Raw genomic sequence first — 19,174 nt, 5'->3', positions numbered from 1 at the left:
GCAAGATTTTCAGAGAGATACTTTTTTTTGCCAATTAAGGGGCAATTTATTGTGACCAATCCACCTAACCTTCACATCTTTCGGTTGTGGGGGTGAAACCCACGCAGACACGGGGAGAATGTGCAAATCCTACATGGACAGTGACCCAGGGCCAGGATTCAAACCCGGGTCCTCAGCGCCGCAATCTCAGTGCTAACCACTGCGCCACGTGTCGCCCCTTCAGAGAGATACTTGACCACACTCTGTGTAGTAATGACAGTAAAACTATTAGCACTTGCTGTTATTACTTCTCTAATATGATCATCTCCATTCCTTAAAGGTACATTGCTTAAACATCAATTTCTTAAAGGTACTCTCACATGACACCTCCACCCAAGAAAAAATAAATAAACCTTCAACTTCAAGATGGTTTCATTTTTCACTTTTGCACCATCCACTAAGAAATGTATACAGTAAATATACCTTTTTTTTTAAAAAAACACGCAAACAGGTATAATAATATAGTCCATTTTTCTTTGTTGTTCTTCCTCCAACCGAAATCCTTCTCGATTGACAGTCTCTTTGAACAAAGTCTCTGCACGATCCATCCATTCCTCTACTCCTCGGCATTTCTCTTCAGAATCAGATACTTTAGTTCAATCTGACCACAGAGTCCCTTGCAATTCTCCAATACAGGAGCATTGGTTATCACAGCTTTCGGGCAGTCAAATGCCTTTTGAAAGTCTGCTGTCCATTGAAATTTTTGACGTTTCTTTAGCAAGTCCATCAGTGGAGTAATCACGCCACAAAACTTTTGCACAAAGGTTCGATCAAATTCATTCATGTTAAGTGATCGCATTGTTTCCCATCGTCTTGAGGGTATCAGAAACTCCTCAAGGAAAGTGATTCGGGCTTCTCCAAATTCACTTTTGGCTAGGTTCATCACCAAACCCGCCACCTGAAGTCGATCGAAGAACTTCATACGATGTTTTAAATGTTCTTTCCATTTCTGGAAATTGGAAATAAAAACAGATTGTCTGACTTTCTCCATGCAATCCTTCAAACGTGGGATAGGATAAGAGTCCCTTCTTGTAACGGCTTTCACCTTTCGATAGTCCACACACAACCGTTGGGTACCGTCTGGTTTAGGTACCATCACTATGGGTGAGCTCCATTGACTGCAACCCACTTCAATTATGCCATTATTAATCATACTCTCAATCTATCTGTTAACCTGTGCCAATTTTAAAGGATTAAGTCTATATGGATGTTTGATAGGAACAGCATTTCCCACATCTACATCATGTAGAGCCATTTTAGTACTTCCCAATTTATCTCTACAAACTTGCCCGTGTGATATCAACTCATTCAGGTCAGTTTGTTTTTCCTCTGGAAGGTAATTTAACAATTCATCCCAATTTTTAAGAACATCCTAATTTTCCAATTTAATTTGAGGTATATCAAATTCAGTCATCTGGATTTGGTTCGTCACTTTGAGTTAGAATCATTAAAACCTCCTTTTTCTCTCCTTCCTTTTCAAAGTATCTTTTAAGCGGTTAGTCTTCCTTCTATCTGGTGTTTTTACCACATAATTCACCTCACTTAATTTCCTTTCAATCTGATACGGTCCACAAAACCTAGCTTTTAAAGGCTCACCTAGCACTGGTAACAGCACTAAAACTTTATCCCCACTGGCAAAACTACGAACTTTGGATTTCTTGTCCGCGACCTGTTTCATCACATTTTGTGCAACTTTCAAGTGTTGTCTAGCCAATTCATCTGCTCTATTTAATCGTTCCCTAAAATTTGACACTTAATCCAATAATGTAAGTTCTGATTTCTCACCCACCAATTTTTCCTTAATCAATTTAAGTGGTCCTCTTACCTCATGACCAAAAATTAGTTCAAAAGGACTAAATTTGGTAGACTCATTAGGAGCATCCCTCATTGCAAACAATACCAATGGGATTCCTTTATCCCAATCCTCTGGATAATCTTGACAATACGCCCTCAACATTGTCTTTAATGTCTGATGCCACCTTTCTAACGCTTCCTGCGATTCTGGATGGTACGCAGTTGATTTAAATTGTTTTATTCCTAAGCTATCTATAACTTCTTTGAATAACTTTGAAGTAAAATTCGATCCTTGATCCGATTGAATTTCTGTGGGTAGTCCATGTCTAGTAAATAATTGAAGTAACTCCTCCACAATCCTTTTAGCTGTAATATTACGTACTGGAATGGCCTCTGGAAACCTAGTAGACACATCCATTATAGTCAAAAGATATTGATTCCCACTTTTTGTTTTAGGAAGCAGTCCTCCACAATCGATTAGGATCCTTGTAAAAGATTCCTCAAATGCTGGAATGGGTATTGAGGGCGCTGGTTTTATCACTGCTTGAGGTGTTCCTTGACATGATGTGTGACATGATTGACAAAATTTAACTACATCTTTATGTAGTCCAGGCCAATAAAAATGTTTCTGGATTTTAGCTTGAGTTTTCCTGATTCCCAAATGACCTCCCACTGCTACCTCATGTGCAACTCGCAACAACTCCCTTCCGGCAATACTACTTGATGAACTTCTGCCCATTTTTCATCTGCCTGCATATGTACATGTCTCCATTTTCTCATCAAGACATCACTTTTACGGTAATCACACCCTGGTATACTCTCAGATTCCTCTTCCGTATATGCTTTCTGATATATCCGTTTTATTTCTACATCTTTCTGTTGTAACTCCGCCAATTTTCCTGAACTAAAAATATCCGCCTCATCCTCCACCTGTTCTTGTTCTTGTTCAACCATCTGATCAAAAATCGTTTCTGATAATTGCACTTCAACTTCATCTTCACTCTTTGATTTCTCCTCTTGTCTTAACCTGTGACTTTGCGACCTTGTTACTACACAATCCGGAAAAATCCCAGGATATTCGTCCATCAACACTTCAGTTGCTGATTTTCCACTGGCCTATCAACCACAGTAGGCATCACTCCCACCTGCGATCCAGCTATATCATTACCCAAGATGAACTGTATTCCTGGACAAGATAGTTTATCTATTACTCCTACTACCACTTCACCACTCTTCACTGGACTTTCCAACCTTACATTATAGAATGGAATACTACTCCTCTCACCCTGAATTCCACTTATCACCACCTTTTCTGGCAACATTCTTCCCAAACTACATAATTCCTCATCTCTTACCATTAAAGATTGACTAGCCCCTGTATCTCTTAAAATTGTGACTTCTTTACCTGCTCCTCCTGATACACATGAATAAACTTTACCCACACAAGTAAATTCTTTAAAGACATCTGGCACCTTCTTGACAATTACTTCTTGAACAGGCTGTACAATTGTTTGCACCTCCTTCGCTTCCCTTGGGCTTTCCTTTACCACTCTAACAAACCCCATCGTCTTATCCTGTTTTACCACATCAGCCTTCCCAGTGCTTTTCTTCAACCACCAACACTCTGACTTTACATGGCCTAGTTTATTACAGTGAAAACATTTGAAACTTTTCATTTCTTTTCCACCCTCCTGGATTTCTTCTTTAATCTGAGGTGCACTCTCTTTATTATCTCCCATCAGATCACCTTTACCTTCACCACTTGAGTATTTCTCATGCCCCCAGTTTCTATCCCTCACCGGCTGAAACTGATGTCGGAAACCAATCTTTGATTTATGAACGAATTCATAATCATCTGCCATTTCTGCTGCTAATCTCGCAGTTTTAACCCCCTGTTCTTCCACATGAGTTCTCACTACATCAGGAATTGAATTTTAAATTCCTGCAGCTCTCTGGAAACACACAGCCCCACGCAAGCTGCTTTTTCAAACTGAAACCAAAAGCAGAAGTGAGCTCAGCCCCCCCCCCCCGCCCCCCGGCCTGTGACATCACTTCAGTAATATGATCAGCTCCATTCCTTAAAGGTACATTGCTTAAACATCCATTTCTTAAAAGTACTCTCACATGACACCACTATTAAAGTGGAACATTTGAAGGAACAGAGGAACTCGGTTAGCAACTTCCTGATTTCTGCATTTAATAGTGCATGTGTGGTCACTACGTTTTGTTCACTTTATTCTAAGAATAGCGAGTACTGATGGCCTCAGAATTAGTCTTGTCTTAAATACTGGATTCTTGTATCTGGCCAGGTGTCTGAGAGTGGCTATCTTTTGATTTGCATATGTGTTTGACAACTCATTCTGAACTTGAAACAAGTACAGCGGACAAATTGGCTGCCACATTTGCCCTATAGCAGTGACTACTTCAGAAGTACTTCATCAGCTTTGAAGGGCTTTCAAACATCGTAATGTTGTAAAAGGCATTGTACAAATGGAATTTGTTTTGGTATCAAAAGGTAACTTGCTCCATAGCATTTCCTTTATTTTGTAGGATCAAGAACCACAGAAAACGGATGAGGTTGTGACCCTTCAGATGGGATAATGGGAGAGTTCAAACATGCCTGGAAGCTTTCCACATAATGAAAGCGTGTTGGTGGACCTTTCGGTTATGTTTTACTGTGAAATGTGATTGGAGAGCTTAAATAATTTATTTTAAAGTTTAGAATTTTCTTGAACTTTTGTTTACAGAATAACACTGATGGTGGTTCCCACGGTGATGAGGCTTCAGCATCTCATTGTAATTGGTGTTTATTTGTTCCTGTGGCATCAGTGCAGCACGTGAAGAGGACCGCGTGTGCTCGGGGTGGTAGGTGGTCTTTCCATATATATTTTTTTTTTGTCTAAGTTTAGAGTGCCCAATTACTTTTTTCCAATTAAGGGGCAATTTAGCGTGGCCAATCCACCTACCTTGCACATCTTTGGGTTGTGGGGGCGAAACCCACGCAAACACGCGGAGAATGTGCAAACTTCACACGGACAGTGACCCAGAGTCGGGATCGAACCTGGGATTGTGGTGCCTGCCCATCTTTCCATATATAATTTTGTTTTGTCTACTGTGAAATGCCATTCTGACTAAAATTAAAAGTGAAACAGTATAATGAACTATATATAGGGTCAAATACCTTTGAAGTTGTTAGAAGTGATCATAAGCTGCAGGGTCCCCACTGCCATTGAGAAATAAATAGCTGCAAGCAATCCCACCCCTCTCACCAAATTATGCTTCAAGCGCCTGTTTCAAAAGTTCTTCAGCTTGCGCTCTGTGGGACTGACAGTACCTGTTTCTGCATCATCAAAACTCTGGGCTCCCCATTATGTTTAGAGGAAGTGATAAATAGCCACTTGATTTCCCAAAAAAATCTTCACCGCCCCTTTTACTTTATTGCCTAATGCTTGCCACCTTTCTGGAAAAGAAATATTTGCCCTGCTTGGATCTTTTATTGCTGCTTATTTGGTGTCCTTTTAAATTGAGAAATGGACTTTTGATGTTTGTACAAAAAAGATAAACCAACATTCTGCCTCCTCCGACAATGTAATGATTCATTGCTCACTGTTTCGTACACAACATGACCCCAGACCTATTCCAGTGCTGTCTGCTGCAGATGATTCATCTTGTACCTTGCACACATCTTGTACCTTCATTTATTATATGTGGGTGTCACTGGCAAGGCCAGTATTTGTTGCCTAACCCCAATTGCCCTTGAATGGACCTGAAATGAAGAGAGGCCCAGAGTTTTCCTTCAAGTGAATCTGCTTGCCCCATCATCGTAACCTTGGATCTGCTCAAGCTTTGTTGGTGTTGCTTCACCAGAAGTGCAGCGAAAACCCAATTTGCTGGTGTAAAAGGGATTTGCACCTCATTTTGGGCAAAATAATGTCATCAACACGGAAGCCAAAGCAATAGATTTCCCGACCATTATGTTCTGCTGATAAGATTTCACTTGATTATAGAACCTACAAGTGTAAGGGAGCAGATTTTTAAACCGTTAAAGTGAAAAAAGCTGCATTATCCACAGTGGCGTAGTGATAATGTCACTGGATTAGTAATCCAGCAACCCAGTCTAGGCTCGAATCCCACCATGGCAGCTGAATTCAGTTAATAAATCTGGAATATAAAACAAGTCTTTGTAATGGTGACTATGCAACTATCATCTATTGTTGTAAATACCCATCTGATTGACTAATATCCTTTAAGGAAGGAAATCTGCCATCCTTACTTGGTCTAGCCTCCATGTAACACCATGTAACCTGGTTGAGGCTGAAATGACCTGGCAAGGTCCATTCAAGGGCAACAAATATGGCCTTGCCAGTGACACCCACATATAATGAAAATAGAGAAAAAAGTTGCACACTTATTAATTTATTATGGACAGGAATCCATAAAGTAGGACTCATCACAAACATGTTTGGGAACTTTTGCATATTCTGCGACCAAATCTACTCTTGGAAAAGTTTGCAAATCACAATTTCATTTCATAAATTTTAGTCTGGTTAACACTACATGACTACCTAATTGCAGGCAATTGTGCCTACCTAATTGTGGTCAATCCCAACCATTGCTTTCGTTGTTTACAATACTGTGTCAAGCCTTCATTTGAATTAGTGGTGCATAATGTCTTTCAAAACTGTCAGATTGTGAATTTTCCTGTAATTTATTTAAATAACCTGGTATTGCTTTATAATATCCAATCATAATTTCCTTCAGTAATACCAATTTGCCAGGCATTTTCACCTGTAAAGTCATTATAAGGCCTGTTAAATGGAGCATTTGTTGGATTACGAAGCATTGGTCAGGAAATCAATTTTAAACTGAAATCCTCACTATGAATGGCAAGATATCACTAAATTAAAATTTTTTTAAATCCAATCATGAAAGTTTTGATAATTTCCATTACTTAAATTTCATTAGTGTGATTTATGATCTTTTCTTTGGCAAAATTATGTTCTGTTTATGCCTTCTGTTTCAACTGCCAAGTATCGCATAGATGATGTTGCCAGTGACCCATCGTATTTCAACAGTTTCGTGAATTTAGTGTTTTAATTTTGCTCCCTTTGATTTTTGAATTTTAATATTAGGTGCAATCATATCTCTAGAAGGAAATGAGCTCATAAGCATTTAACACAAATAGATTTTGATGAAGTACTAATGTCAGTGAATATCATTCCCTTTCAGTCCCTCCAATTTGTTTGGCCCTTTTATTAGATTGTGGATGATCTGCATGTGCTTTACCAGCCTTTTTTCTGTATCATTTTGTATACAAAATATATATACATGTATGTGTTTGACAAATTTATTGGAGTCCTCGAGGATTTGACATGTAAAGTGGGAAAGGGAGCCAGTGTTTTAAAAGGCATTTGATAAGGTGCCACATTAAAAGGTACTGCACGAGGTAAAAACTCATGCTGTTGGGAGTAATGTATTAACATGGATAGAGCATTGGCTAACAAACAAGAGATAAACAGAATAAATGGGACATTTTCAGGCTGGCAAATTATTTATTTTTTTGTTTCATAAATTTAGAGTACCCAATTTTTTTTTCCAATTAAGGGGCAATTTAGCGTGGCCAATTTACCTACCCTTCACATCTTTTTGGGTTGTGCGAGTGAGACCCAAGCAGACGCGGGGAGAATGTGCAAACACCACACGGTCAGTGACCCGGGGCTGGGACCGAACTCTGTCTTTGGTGCCATGAGGCAGCAGTGCTTAACCACTGTGCCACCATGCTGCCCTGAAGGTGGGCCTTCATGGATAACCTCAGCCCACGCTGTTGGCCTTGCTCTGCATCACAAACAAGATATCCAGCAAACTGAGCTAACCGCCCTCTTAATGAGGGGAATTGACACTGTTCTCTGTAGCAAGGGCTGCGTTGTCTGCCTGATTCCAGGGTTTTGGACATTACTCCGGACTGGAGGGGAACTTGCAGTGGGAAGGGGAGGATCCATGTAGACACCAATGACATATCCAGGATGGGTAAGGGAGTTCTGCGTAGTCAGTATGAGGTGATGGGCACCAAATTAAAAAGCAGAATCTCGAATATAATTTCTGGATTATTACCTGGGCCATGTGCAAATTGGCATAAAACAAATAAGATTATTGAAATTAATTTGGTTCAAGCACATATCAGTGGAAGTAATCCAAAGTAACCCTTGAGGGTTCTGACTGCTCATTAACCTCTTGAAGTTGCTTTGCATACCTCAAACCTGCAACTACTTATAGGCATGGTTTCTACATGATGATGGCTTCTGACTGCTTGCCCTGGCATTTCAGTCTTTTATAGCAATTGAAAAGCAGCATATTCAAGACTGTCACATGTGTAAATGAAGCGACTTAGCCCAAACATTCATTATATTGGGCAGAAAGTGAATTTTGCATTCCATTAGTCTGAGCTCTTAAAAGTTACATAAATGAGAGTTGTGTCAGGTTTTAAAAATCCCGTTCAGTACTTTATTCTGATGAATTCTGTGTTTGTTTATGAATCCATTATTTCCCTTCTGGCTATGTTGTCAAGTGTTTTATTTAAAATAAGTGCCTAATTATTTGGCATCCAACTAAAACTAAATTCCCGGGTGCTATGTATTAAAAAGAATCAATGTTTCAAAAACTCTGAATTACTTTCTGTGTGCAACACTAAACATTTTTCAGCGTTTTCAATTGCAACATTTGAAAGCCCTAGTTCATAAATTATTGCAATCACATAATTATTAATTGAAAATCTTTCACTCCAGGCTGCTGCAATGTTTAGTTGGGAGTCTAGTTCTAGAATTCTCCAGTCAGGAGAAATAACAAACCTCGTCTCCGGATAAGGGCTCAGCTTTTTCACACTGAAATCAGTAGAAATATTTTCACTTGAGGGTTGTGATTCTTTGGAATTCTCAACCGTAAATAGGTGTGGATTTTCAGAAATTGTGTATTCTAGACTGAGATTGATGTTTGGATCCTAAGAGAATAAAGGGATATGTGGATCAGGCAGGAAAGTAGCAGGACAATCTCAAGCAACCAAAAGGTCCAGTTCTTAACCTATTTTTGATGTTCTAACATGCTACAATAATGTAACTTTTGATGTCCTGACCAACAGATTCTTGTTGACTGCCGTTGTGAAGAGTAACTCTGGGATGGAGGAAGACCAAAAGGAGGTGGGTTGGTTTCATTAATTTGTGGTTAAATATATAGAGAATTGTTATATTTTCAAAAAAGTGTCTGTTTCTTGAGGGTTATTTACATAATTTTAGATGAGAAGGTTCAGAATTTCTGTTTCGGCTGGCTGAACAAGAAAGATTCCTCAAGCCTCTTATAACATATTGATTAACGTGGCAAAATCCAATAGCAAGAAGTTTCTATCTTTAAAATTTAGCTAATATAGGAGGATGCATTCATGTATGTTAGATATCAGAAACTCATTAGCCTGCTTCCATATTAAATGAATTATTTCTGTTGATCTGAGAGCCATAATGCAAAGTTTTGCACTCTTGTATGCATCCTTAAGATACATTTGATGCCTGGCTAGGGTCTTGTACTTTACTGTCATGCTTTCTATTAAGTTAAACACCATTTTTTTCTAATAACGAGAATTAGGTTCACTGCAAAATTGGTACAGGAGAGACAAAATGCAATACAGCCTTGCTTACAATGGAAAAACTAATGATGAAGAGGTGGATGTAAAGTGTTATATTTTATTTTGTGAGGCCCCAAATGGCTGTGGAGTTTGCCAGTGAGTAACTGAACCATAGTGGCTAGGACATCTATCCTCAGTCTTTGTTAGCTGGTCTCAGCAAAGCAAGTAGCTTTGAAGGTATTACATTAGCCCTAAGTGAGGGAGAAGAAAATTGATCACAAGATAATAAGAAATAGAAGAACGAGTAATAGATCATTCAGCCCCTCAAGTTACCTCTGCTATTCAGTGAGATCATGGCTGATCTGACTGACCTCAACTTCACTTGCCACAGGCAGCACGGTGGCGCAGTGGTTAGCACTGCTGCCGCATCGCACGGAGGTCCCAGGTTTGATCCCGGCTCTGGGTCCGTGTGGAGTTTGCACATTCTCCCCCTGTTTGCGTTAAGTTTCGCCCCCACAACCCAAAGATGTGCAGGATAGGTGGATTGGCCATGCTAAATTGGCCCTTAATTGGAAAATTAATTGGGTACTCAAAAATCTGTCTAACTCGGCTTTAAATCTATCCCAACGACCCAGCCTCAACTGCTGCTGGCAGATGTTTGAGGGTAAATCAACATCTGACACGTGGGAGGCTTTCAAATGTCAGTTGAAAGGAATTCAGGACAGGCATGTTCCTGTGAGGAAGAAGGATAAATATGGCAAATTTCAGGAACCTTGGATAACGAGAGATATTGTAGGCCTCTTCAAAAAAAAAAAGGAGGCATTTGTCAGGACGAGAAGGCTGGGAACAGACAAAGCCTGTGTGGAATATAAGGAAATTAGGAAGGAACTTAAGCAAGGAGTCAGGAGGGCTAAAGGGGGTTACGAAAAGTAATTGGCGAATAGAGTTAAGGAAAGTCCCAAGGCATTTTACACGTAGCCAGGGAAAGGGTTGGCCCACTGAAGGATTGGGGAGCCAGAGGAAATGGGCGAAGTACTAAATGAATACTTTGCATCAGTATTCACCAAAGCGAAGGAATTGGTGGATGTTGAGTCTGGAGAAGGGGGTGTAGATAGCCTGGGTCACATTGAGATCCAAAAAGACGAGGTGTTGGGCGTCTTGAAAAATATTACGGTGGATAAGTACCCAGGGCCTGATGGGATCTACCCCAGAATACTGAAGGAGGCAAGAGAGGAAATTGTTGAGGCCTTGACAGAAATCTTTAGATCCTCACTGTCTTCAGGTGATGCCCTGAAGGACTGGATAATAGCCAATGTTGTTCCTTTGTTTAAGAAGGGTAGCAAGGATAATCCAGGGAACTACAGGCTGGTGAGCCTTATGTCAGTGGAAGGGAAATTACTGGAGCGAATTCTTCAAGACAGGATCTACTTCCATTTGGAAGCAAGTGGTCGTTTTCACGAGAGGCAGCACAGTTTTGTTAAAGGGAGGTCGTGTCTCACTAACTTGATAGAGTTTTTCGAGGAGGTCACAAAGATGATTGATGCAAGTAGGGCAGTGAATGTTGTCTATATGGACTTCAGTAATGCCTTTGACAAGGTCCCTCATGGCAGACTGATACAAAAGGTGAAGTCACATGGGATCAGAGTTGAGCTGGCAAGATGGATACAGAACTGGCTAGCTCATAGAAGCAGAGTAACAGCAATGGAAGGATGCTATTCTGATTGGAGGGCTGTGAATAGTGTGTTTCACAGTGCTGGGATCTTTGCTGTTCGTAGTATATATAAATGATTTGGAGGACAATGTAACTGGCCTGATTAGTAAGTTTGCGGACAACACAAAGGTTGGTGGAATTGCGGATAGCGATGAGGACTGCCAGAGGATACAGCAGGATTTAGATCGTTTGGAGACTTGGGCGGCGAGATGGCAGATGGAGTTTAATCCAGACAAATGTGAGGTCGTGCATTTTGGGAGGTCTAATACAGGTAGGGAATATACAGTGAATGGTAGAACCCTCAAGAGTATTGACAGTCAGAATGATCTTGGTGTACAGGTTCACAGGTCACTGAAAGGGGCAAATTAGGTGGAGAAGATAGTCAAGAAGGCATACGGCATGCTTGCCTTCATTGGCCGGGGCATTGAGTATAAAAATTGGCAAGTCATGTTGCAGCTGTATAGAACCTTAGTTAGGCCACACTTGGAGTGTAGTGTTCAATTCTGGTCGCCACACTACCAGAAGGATGTGGAGGCTTTAGAGAGGGTGCGGAAGAGATTTACCAGGATGTTGCCTGGTGTGGAGGGCATTAGCTATGAGGAGAGGTTGAATAAACTTGATTTGTTCTCACTGGAACGAAGGAGGTTGAGGGGCGACCTGATAGAGGTCTACAAAATTATGAGGGGCCTAGACAGTCAGAGGCTTTTTCCCAGGGTAGAGGGGTCAATTACTAGGGGGCATAGGTTTAAGGTGCGAGGGGCAAAGTTTAGAGGAGATGTACGAGGCAAGTTTTTTTACATAGGGTAGTGGGTGCCTGGAACTCGCTGCTGGAGGAGGTGGTGGAAGCAGGGATGATAGTGACGTTTAAGAGACATCTTGACAAATACATGAATAGGATGGGAATAGCGGGATGCGGACTCCGGAAGTGTAGAAGATTTTAGTTTAGACGGGCAGCGTGGTCGGCGCAGGCTTGGAGGGCCGAAGGGCCTGTTCCTGTGCTGTACCTTTCTTTCTTCGTTGCTCCCTGTGGAAGAGAATTCCAAAGACTAACAACCCTCAGAGGAAATTCCCCCTCATCTCTATCTTAAAACCTATTTCTAAACTGCTGCCTAATTCTAGATTACCCCACATGGGGAATCATCCTCTCAGCACCTACCCTGTCAAGCACCGTCCAAATGTTTCAATAAGATCACTCTACCTCCAATGAGTACAGGCCCAACCTGTTCAACCTTTCCTCATAAGACAGCCCCCTCATCAGGAATGCACTGCCTGAGTGCGTGATTGAATGGAAGGGTTTTAGAAGTTTTCAAAAGGGAATTGGATCATTGTAACAAAAACTTTTAAAATGTAGGACTGCGGGAAAGGGTAGGGGAGTGACAGTATGTAAATTACTCCTAAGGACCAGCACGTACAAGATGGGCTGAATGTCTGCCTTCTGTGCTGCAATAATTCCATGACTGTACCTCCGGAATCAGCCTAGTGAAACTGCTGAACTGTTTCCAATACAATTATATCCAGTCTTAAGTAAGGTAGCCAAAACTGTATGCAGTATTCTCGGTGTGGCGTGACCAATGCCCTGCATAGTTGTAGAAAAACTTCCCTACGTTTATACTCTACCCCTTTTCAATACAGGCCAGCATTTATTTGCTTTCCTAATTATTTGCTGTGCCTGCCGCTAACATTTTGTGATTCCTGTACGAGGGCATACAGATCACTTTGTACCACGGTATTTTGCAGTCTCTCTCTATTTTAAAAATATTATTCTTTTCAATTCTTACTGTTGAAGTGGACAACATTTCCCCACATTATAACCCTTCTGCCAATTAATTGTCCACTCACAGCTCTAATATCCGTTTGCAGACTCCTTGTATCCTCCTCAACTTGCTTTCCTATGCATTTTGTATCATCAGCAAATTGAGAAACAGTTGAGTCTTCCCTTCATCCAAGTCACTAATATAGATCATAAATAGTTGGGGCCTCAGCACTGCTCCTTGTGGCATACCACCAGTTACAATTTGCAAACCTGAAAATTATCCATTTAGCCTGTGTGTCACCTTGGTAGTAAGCTAATCTATTACCCCTAAATCCAGGAATTCCTGTGCGTTAGGCTTTTATGTGATGCTTATTCAAATGCCATTAGGAAATCCAAATACATTACATCTACTGGTACCCTTTTATGTACCCTTTTATCCACCCAATTTGTTAAATCCTCTAATAAATGTGTCAAACACGATTTCTCCTGTCTGATTGTATTATGCATAAAAAGCAAAAGAAAAAACATACAAAGTGGCGAGGATTAGTGGAAAACCTTTAAAAGCGAACAGAGGGCAACAAAAAAGCAATAAGGGAGGAGAAGATTAAATATGAGTGTAAGCTAGCTAGTAATATAAAAGAATATAGGAAGAGTTTTTTTTTCAATATATAAAAGATAAGAGAGGCAAAAATAGACATTGGACCACTGGAAATTGAGGCTGGAGAAGTAATAATAGGAAACGAAGAAATGGCAGAGGAACAGAATAGTTAACTTTGCATCAGTTGTCACGGTGGAAGACACCAGTGGGATGCCAGTGCTCTAGGAGAATCGGGGGGCACAGGGCAGTGTAGTGGGCATCACTAAGGAGAAGGTTCTGGGGAAACTGAAAGGTCTGAAGGTGGATAAATCACCAGGACCGGATGGACTACACTGCAGGGCACTAAAAGAGATAGCTGAGGAGATTGTGCATGCATTGGTGGTGATCTTTCAGGAATCACTGGAGGCAGAGAAAGTCCCAGAGGACTAGAAAGTGGCTAATGTAACTCCGCAGTTTAAGAAGGGAGGGAAGCAGAAGACTGGAAATTGTAAGATTTTAGAGTCCATTATTAAAGATGAGATCGCGGAGTATTTGGAATTGCATGATAAAATAGGACAGAGTCAGCACGGCTTCGTCAAGGGGAAGTCATGTCTGACAAAGCTGTTAGAGTTCTTTGTGGAGGTAACCAGGAAGTTAGACAAAAGAGAACCAGTGGACATGGTTTATTTAGATTTGCAGAAGGCCTTTGACAAGGTGCCGCATAGGAGACAAATAGAGGCCATGGAGTTAAGAGTAAGATCCTGGCATGGATAGTAGATTGGCTGACTGGCAGAAAGCAGAGAGTGGGGATAAAGGGGGCTTTTTCAGGATGGCAGCCGTTGACTAGTGGTGTGTCTCAGGGGTCGGTGCTGGGACCACAACTTTTCAAAATATACATTAACGATCTGGAAGAAGAACTTGAAGGCACTGTTGCTAAGTTTGCAGATGATACAAAGATCTGTAGAGGAACAGATAGTATTGAGGAAGCAAGGGGGCTACAGAAGGACTTGGACAGGCTGAGAGTAGGCAAAGAAGTGTCAGATGGAATACAATGTGGAAAAGTGTGAGGTTATGCACTTTGGAAGAAGAAATGGAGGCATAGACTATTTTCGAAATGGGGAAATGCTTAGGAAATCAGAAGCACAAAGGGACTTGGGAGTCCTTGTTCAAGATTCTTTTGAGGTTAATGTGCAGGTTCGGTTGGCAGTTAGGAAGGCAAATGCAGTGTTACCAAACATGTAGAGAGGGCTAGAATACAAGAGCAGGGATGTATTTCTGAGGGCTGTATAAGGCTCTGATCAGACCCCATCTGGAGTATTGTGAGCAATTTTGGGCCCTGTATCTAAGAAAGGACATGCTGGCCTTGGACCCATTCCAAGAATGATCCCTGGAATGAAGAGCTTGTTGTAAGAGGAACGGTTGAGGACTTTGGGTCTATAATCATTGGAGTTAAAGGATGAGGGGGGAATCTTATTGCAACTTACAGGAAACTGCGAGGCCGAGGAATTTCTTCAGTCAGAGGCTACTGAATCTGTGGAACTCTTTGCCGTGGAGGCCCAATCACCGAGTGTCTTTAAGACAGAGATAGAATGGTTCTTGATTAATAAGGGGATCGGGGTAATGGGGATGAGAAAAATATCAGCCATGATTGAACGGCAGAGCAGACTCGATGGGCCGAGTGGCCTAATTCTGCTACTCTCTTATAGTCTTGTGATATTCTCCATGTGCTGCTACTCCCTCATTAATGATGGATTCTAGCATTTTCTCAATGATAGATGTTAGACTACAGCTTTCTATCTGTATCCTTTCTTGAATATTGGAGTTATGTTTGCTGTTTTCCAGTTTGCTAGGAATTTTGATAGATTACAACCACCACCCCTGCAGCCCTGGTTTAGCTCACTGGGCTAAATTGCTGGCTTTTAAAGCAGACCAAGGCAGGCCAGCAGCACGGTTCAATTCCCGTACCAGCCTCCCCGAACAGGCACCGGAATGTGGCGACTAGGGGCTTGTCACAGTAACTTAATTGAAGCCTACTCGTGACAATAAGCAATTTTCATTTCATTTCATATTTCTCAAGATCCAAGGATGCAGACAATCAGTCCTGGGGACTTACCAGCCTTTAGTCCCATAGTTTTCCTCATACCTTTTATCTAATAATTGGAATTTGTTTTTAAATCCTCCCTTTTGCCTCTTGATTTTTTTTCCTATTCTTGGGATGCTTTGTGTCATCTGCTGAGAACAGAGATACAGAATACTTGCTCCAAGTCTCTGCTGTTTCCTTGCTTTCCATTATTAATTCTCCAGTCTCACCCTCTAAGGCCAACACTTTAGCCACTCTCTTCCTTTTTATATACATGTAGAAGTTTTCACTCTTTTTATATTTCTTGCTGGTTTTGTCTCATGCTCCAGTTTCTTCTTTATTGTTCTTCAGGTCCCCCCTTTGCTGATTCCCAAATATTTCCTATTCGTTCCCCATCTTCTGGCCTACCAGTCATCTTTGCAGGATTGTTTGTTGCTTCTTTCAATTTGTGCCATCCTCAACTTCCTAGCTAGCCACAGATGGTGCATCCTTCTTGTAGTGTCTTTGTTTCTCAGTGCAATATATCTTTGAGAGTTATGAAATATTTCATTAAATGTCTGCAGTTACTTCTCTGCCATCTTACCTTTTAACCTATTTTTCCATTTCATTTCAACCAACTGCCTTCATATCCTTGTAATTGCCTTTATTTAAGCTTATGACAACCGTTTTAGTCCTAAATTTCTAACAATCAGGCTTGATGTGAAATTCAATCATGTTATGATCACTCTTCCCGAGCGGATGCTTTACTGTGAGATCATTCGTTAATCCTGTCTCATTATATTCACAGGTCTAAAATAGCATGTTCCCTGGTTGGTTCCAGAACATACTGTTGTTTAAAAAATAACCAGTGCAGCATAGGACATTGATGGGTCAATTTTGCTCTGTTCTTCCGGTGTGGGATTTCACTCAAAGAATTATGTTCTGGTTCAAATCACTCTTAACTTCTCTGTCATTAAAATCAGTAACTGGAAATTAAGAGTGTTGTGAATTGGGTGCACATGATTGCCAATGAATGTTTCTGTCTTAATACAGCCGTGAATCGGAAACCAAATCTCACTATTTTACCCTATAGTCTACCTTTTGATATCCGGTATCACTAATATGGTGTATAAATCTCACTAGTAATCAGTCAAAACAAGATAAGTGGTGAAAATATATTTTGTTTGAGATGAGTTACCTGCAAATATTCAGTAAATTACTATTGCTGTCTTTGAAATTAGATTCTGTCATCTGCCAGTACTTCCATGAATATTGATACAAAAAATTACAAATGCTGAAAATTTAATATTGTTTGGTTCTAATTTAGCACTGACTGCAAAACATCTGCGGGGTTTAACTAGAGTGAAAGTCATGTACTGCTTTCAGAAGCTAAAATAACTCTATTGGCTCTGTGTTTTTATCCCTAGGCAGAGGCAAGCCTGACACCCCCAGCAGTATCTGATGATGATCCACAGAATATGTCAGATATTCAGCAAAACTTGTGTACGTCTTTCATATTTACTTTCCTAAAGGATACAGTAAAGTTACGGTAATGTCGATATCATCTTAGTGTTACAGTCATCTCTTAAATAGTACCATATCCCATGCGGATATTCCAGTGACCTAAGATCATGGTGTGTTTTTTAAATATGCCTCTTTCTGTACTTCTGTTAGAATTGCCATTTCCTCATTTATTTAATCTCCTTTCCTCTTTTCAAAGTTGATGATTTCTATGGACCTTCGCCCTTGTATCTCCATTTTTCCGAAGTGTTGAATCACAGCATGACCATCACCTTTGCTGTACTCATTCAGCCCATCAAGTCCGTCCCACCTCTCTAAGAGCAATTTAGCTAGTTCCTCGTGTAGAAAGGAATAACTTCAATGGAAGAAATTTTCTCGCACTGACTCCTGCCTTATCCATCCAGAAAAGGTGGAAATGATTTAATGCTTTTAGTTTAAAATAAAGTTTAGAAAAAAATCTATTAGTGATTTGGGGATCTTTAAATTTTTATTTCATTTACGAGAATGACCTGTCATTCTGGCTTGGCAAGAAAGTGCTTGGCCAACTTTAGCTAAAGACCCATCAGCAAGTGGTCCTCATGAGATGTAATCAGGATCAAATTTCTGTTTGGTCCATATGCTCATCAAGAATGATCTTAGCTAGGAAGTATTGGCTAACTATCACTTCCCTTTTAAATATTTTAACACTTAAGTCGTGCTTAGAATTTTAATTGACACTTTTCAAGTATTTGGTAAACTGAGTTACTAAACAACCATAAAAATGTTATCTTATTAAAATGTATTGAAGTCCACTCTCTTCTGTTGTGTTGATAATGCACCTCATGAATATTAGTGCTTCAGGATTTGAGGGTTGTTTTCTATTTGCAAAATTGCTGCCTTTGGAAAGTGTTTTTTTGATAACCTTCAACATAGTCAGGCCATACTTCTAGTCCGAAAGAAATGACCAAAGCGAGCTCAGCTGGGGGTAGCTGCGATTCATTTGTCACCGTTCATAATTGCAACAAAATGAAGTTCATGTTGGCTTTTTCACACACCAATTTTTTAAACCGAAACAGAAAGCAGAGTTATACTACCCTCCCCTTTACAAAGTTTAAATGAGCAAATTTTAGTAATTGTTTGTTTCAGTAAATGAGATAACGAGATTTGGGATTTATAATTCCAGGCCGCATCATTTACTTTGATTTTTAGACTTAGACATGTGTAATTTTCAGTGTAACAACTGCAGACCCCTTTATTGGTAACTTAAGCAAATCACCTCTTTACAAGCATGTACTTCAAAGTTTAATTCAAAAAGTCTCATCAGGATTGCTGTATTAACCATTGACATACTGTTGTGTAAAAAATGGTTTGTGCAGCTTTGCCCATAAACACAGTAAACTTGGACTGAAATCCCCTCTAATGTGATTGTGGCTTTCAAGGTCAATTAGTGATTCATTTAAAAATAACATGAAAATAAACACTATTTACTCAGAAGCTTACATGTTGCTTTACAAACTCAGCTCATAATAACATGTGTCACTCGCCTCGTAAAAGAATTGAAGGAAACGTGTGCAATCTCCTACAAGTAGCAGTTTGAGGCTGCAGAACGCTGCACATTTAATGCAGCTCAAAGTTAAAATTTTGCTATGCCAGTGCGATGGACAAATTTCTGAACATATTCACTTATTTACAGCAGATGAAGATGCTTTTAAACTTTTGTGGGAGATGAAGATGCAAAAAAGACAAGGGAAACCAAATCTACCAGACACTGTCACTGAACTTGGCACTGAAGATGGCTGTAAGGTCTACCTAGTTGGCACAGCTCACTTTAGTGAGAGTAGCAGAAAAGATGTTGTAAAGGTAAAAATGGAAAATGTTAACGTTTTAGGAAACACAATTGTCTTGAGTTTACCCAAGTATTTAAACAAAAGATAAATACTGAAGCAATAGAGTCTTGAATGATTGCAGCATACATTGCAGATGTTCTAATTTAATGCAAAACAGCCTCTTCATCATAAACCAATTTGGAGACTAATGTTTTTGTTGTGGGTGCAAGGGATTGCAATCATCCTTTCTTTTCAATAAGTTAAAGTTGAAAACAATTTTTGTTGGGCAGTGATTCCACAAACATC

General features: G+C 40.2%; 2 protein-coding genes across 6 annotated transcripts in view; one reads left to right on the top strand and one right to left on the bottom strand.

Moving 5' to 3' along the window:
• Positions 1-19,174, bottom strand: part of LOC140387991 (traB domain-containing protein-like) — a 209,365-nt gene that overhangs the window by 134,357 nt on the left and 55,834 nt on the right. The gene's annotated exons all lie outside the window — the stretch shown is intronic.
• trabd (TraB domain containing) overlaps positions 1-19,174 on the top strand; it is a 41,516-nt gene that overhangs the window by 4,581 nt on the left and 17,761 nt on the right. For 3 of the 5 annotated variants that reach the window (XM_072471420.1, XM_072471422.1, XM_072471421.1), the window contains exons 2-5: positions 4,581-4,698; positions 8,966-9,023; positions 16,970-17,045; positions 18,736-18,902. In XM_072471420.1, coding sequence (XP_072327521.1) covers positions 9,003-9,023; positions 16,970-17,045; positions 18,736-18,902 — 264 coding nt within the window. In that variant the 5' untranslated portion in view covers positions 4,581-4,698; positions 8,966-9,002. Of the gene's footprint in view, positions 1-4,580; positions 4,699-8,965; positions 9,024-16,969; positions 17,046-17,451; positions 17,473-18,735; positions 18,903-19,174 lie in introns of those variants that run through there. The other 2 variants (XM_072471423.1, XM_072471424.1) reach the window with 2 other exon arrangements.

The sequence above is a fragment of the Scyliorhinus torazame genome, chromosome 13 (genome assembly GCF_047496885.1).
Source record: "Scyliorhinus torazame isolate Kashiwa2021f chromosome 13, sScyTor2.1, whole genome shotgun sequence".
In the NCBI taxonomy this organism is placed as follows: Eukaryota; Metazoa; Chordata; class Chondrichthyes; order Carcharhiniformes; family Scyliorhinidae; genus Scyliorhinus; species Scyliorhinus torazame.
The sequence above is the reverse complement of the archived record's forward strand: the minus strand, read 5'-3'. Positions and strand labels throughout refer to the sequence as shown.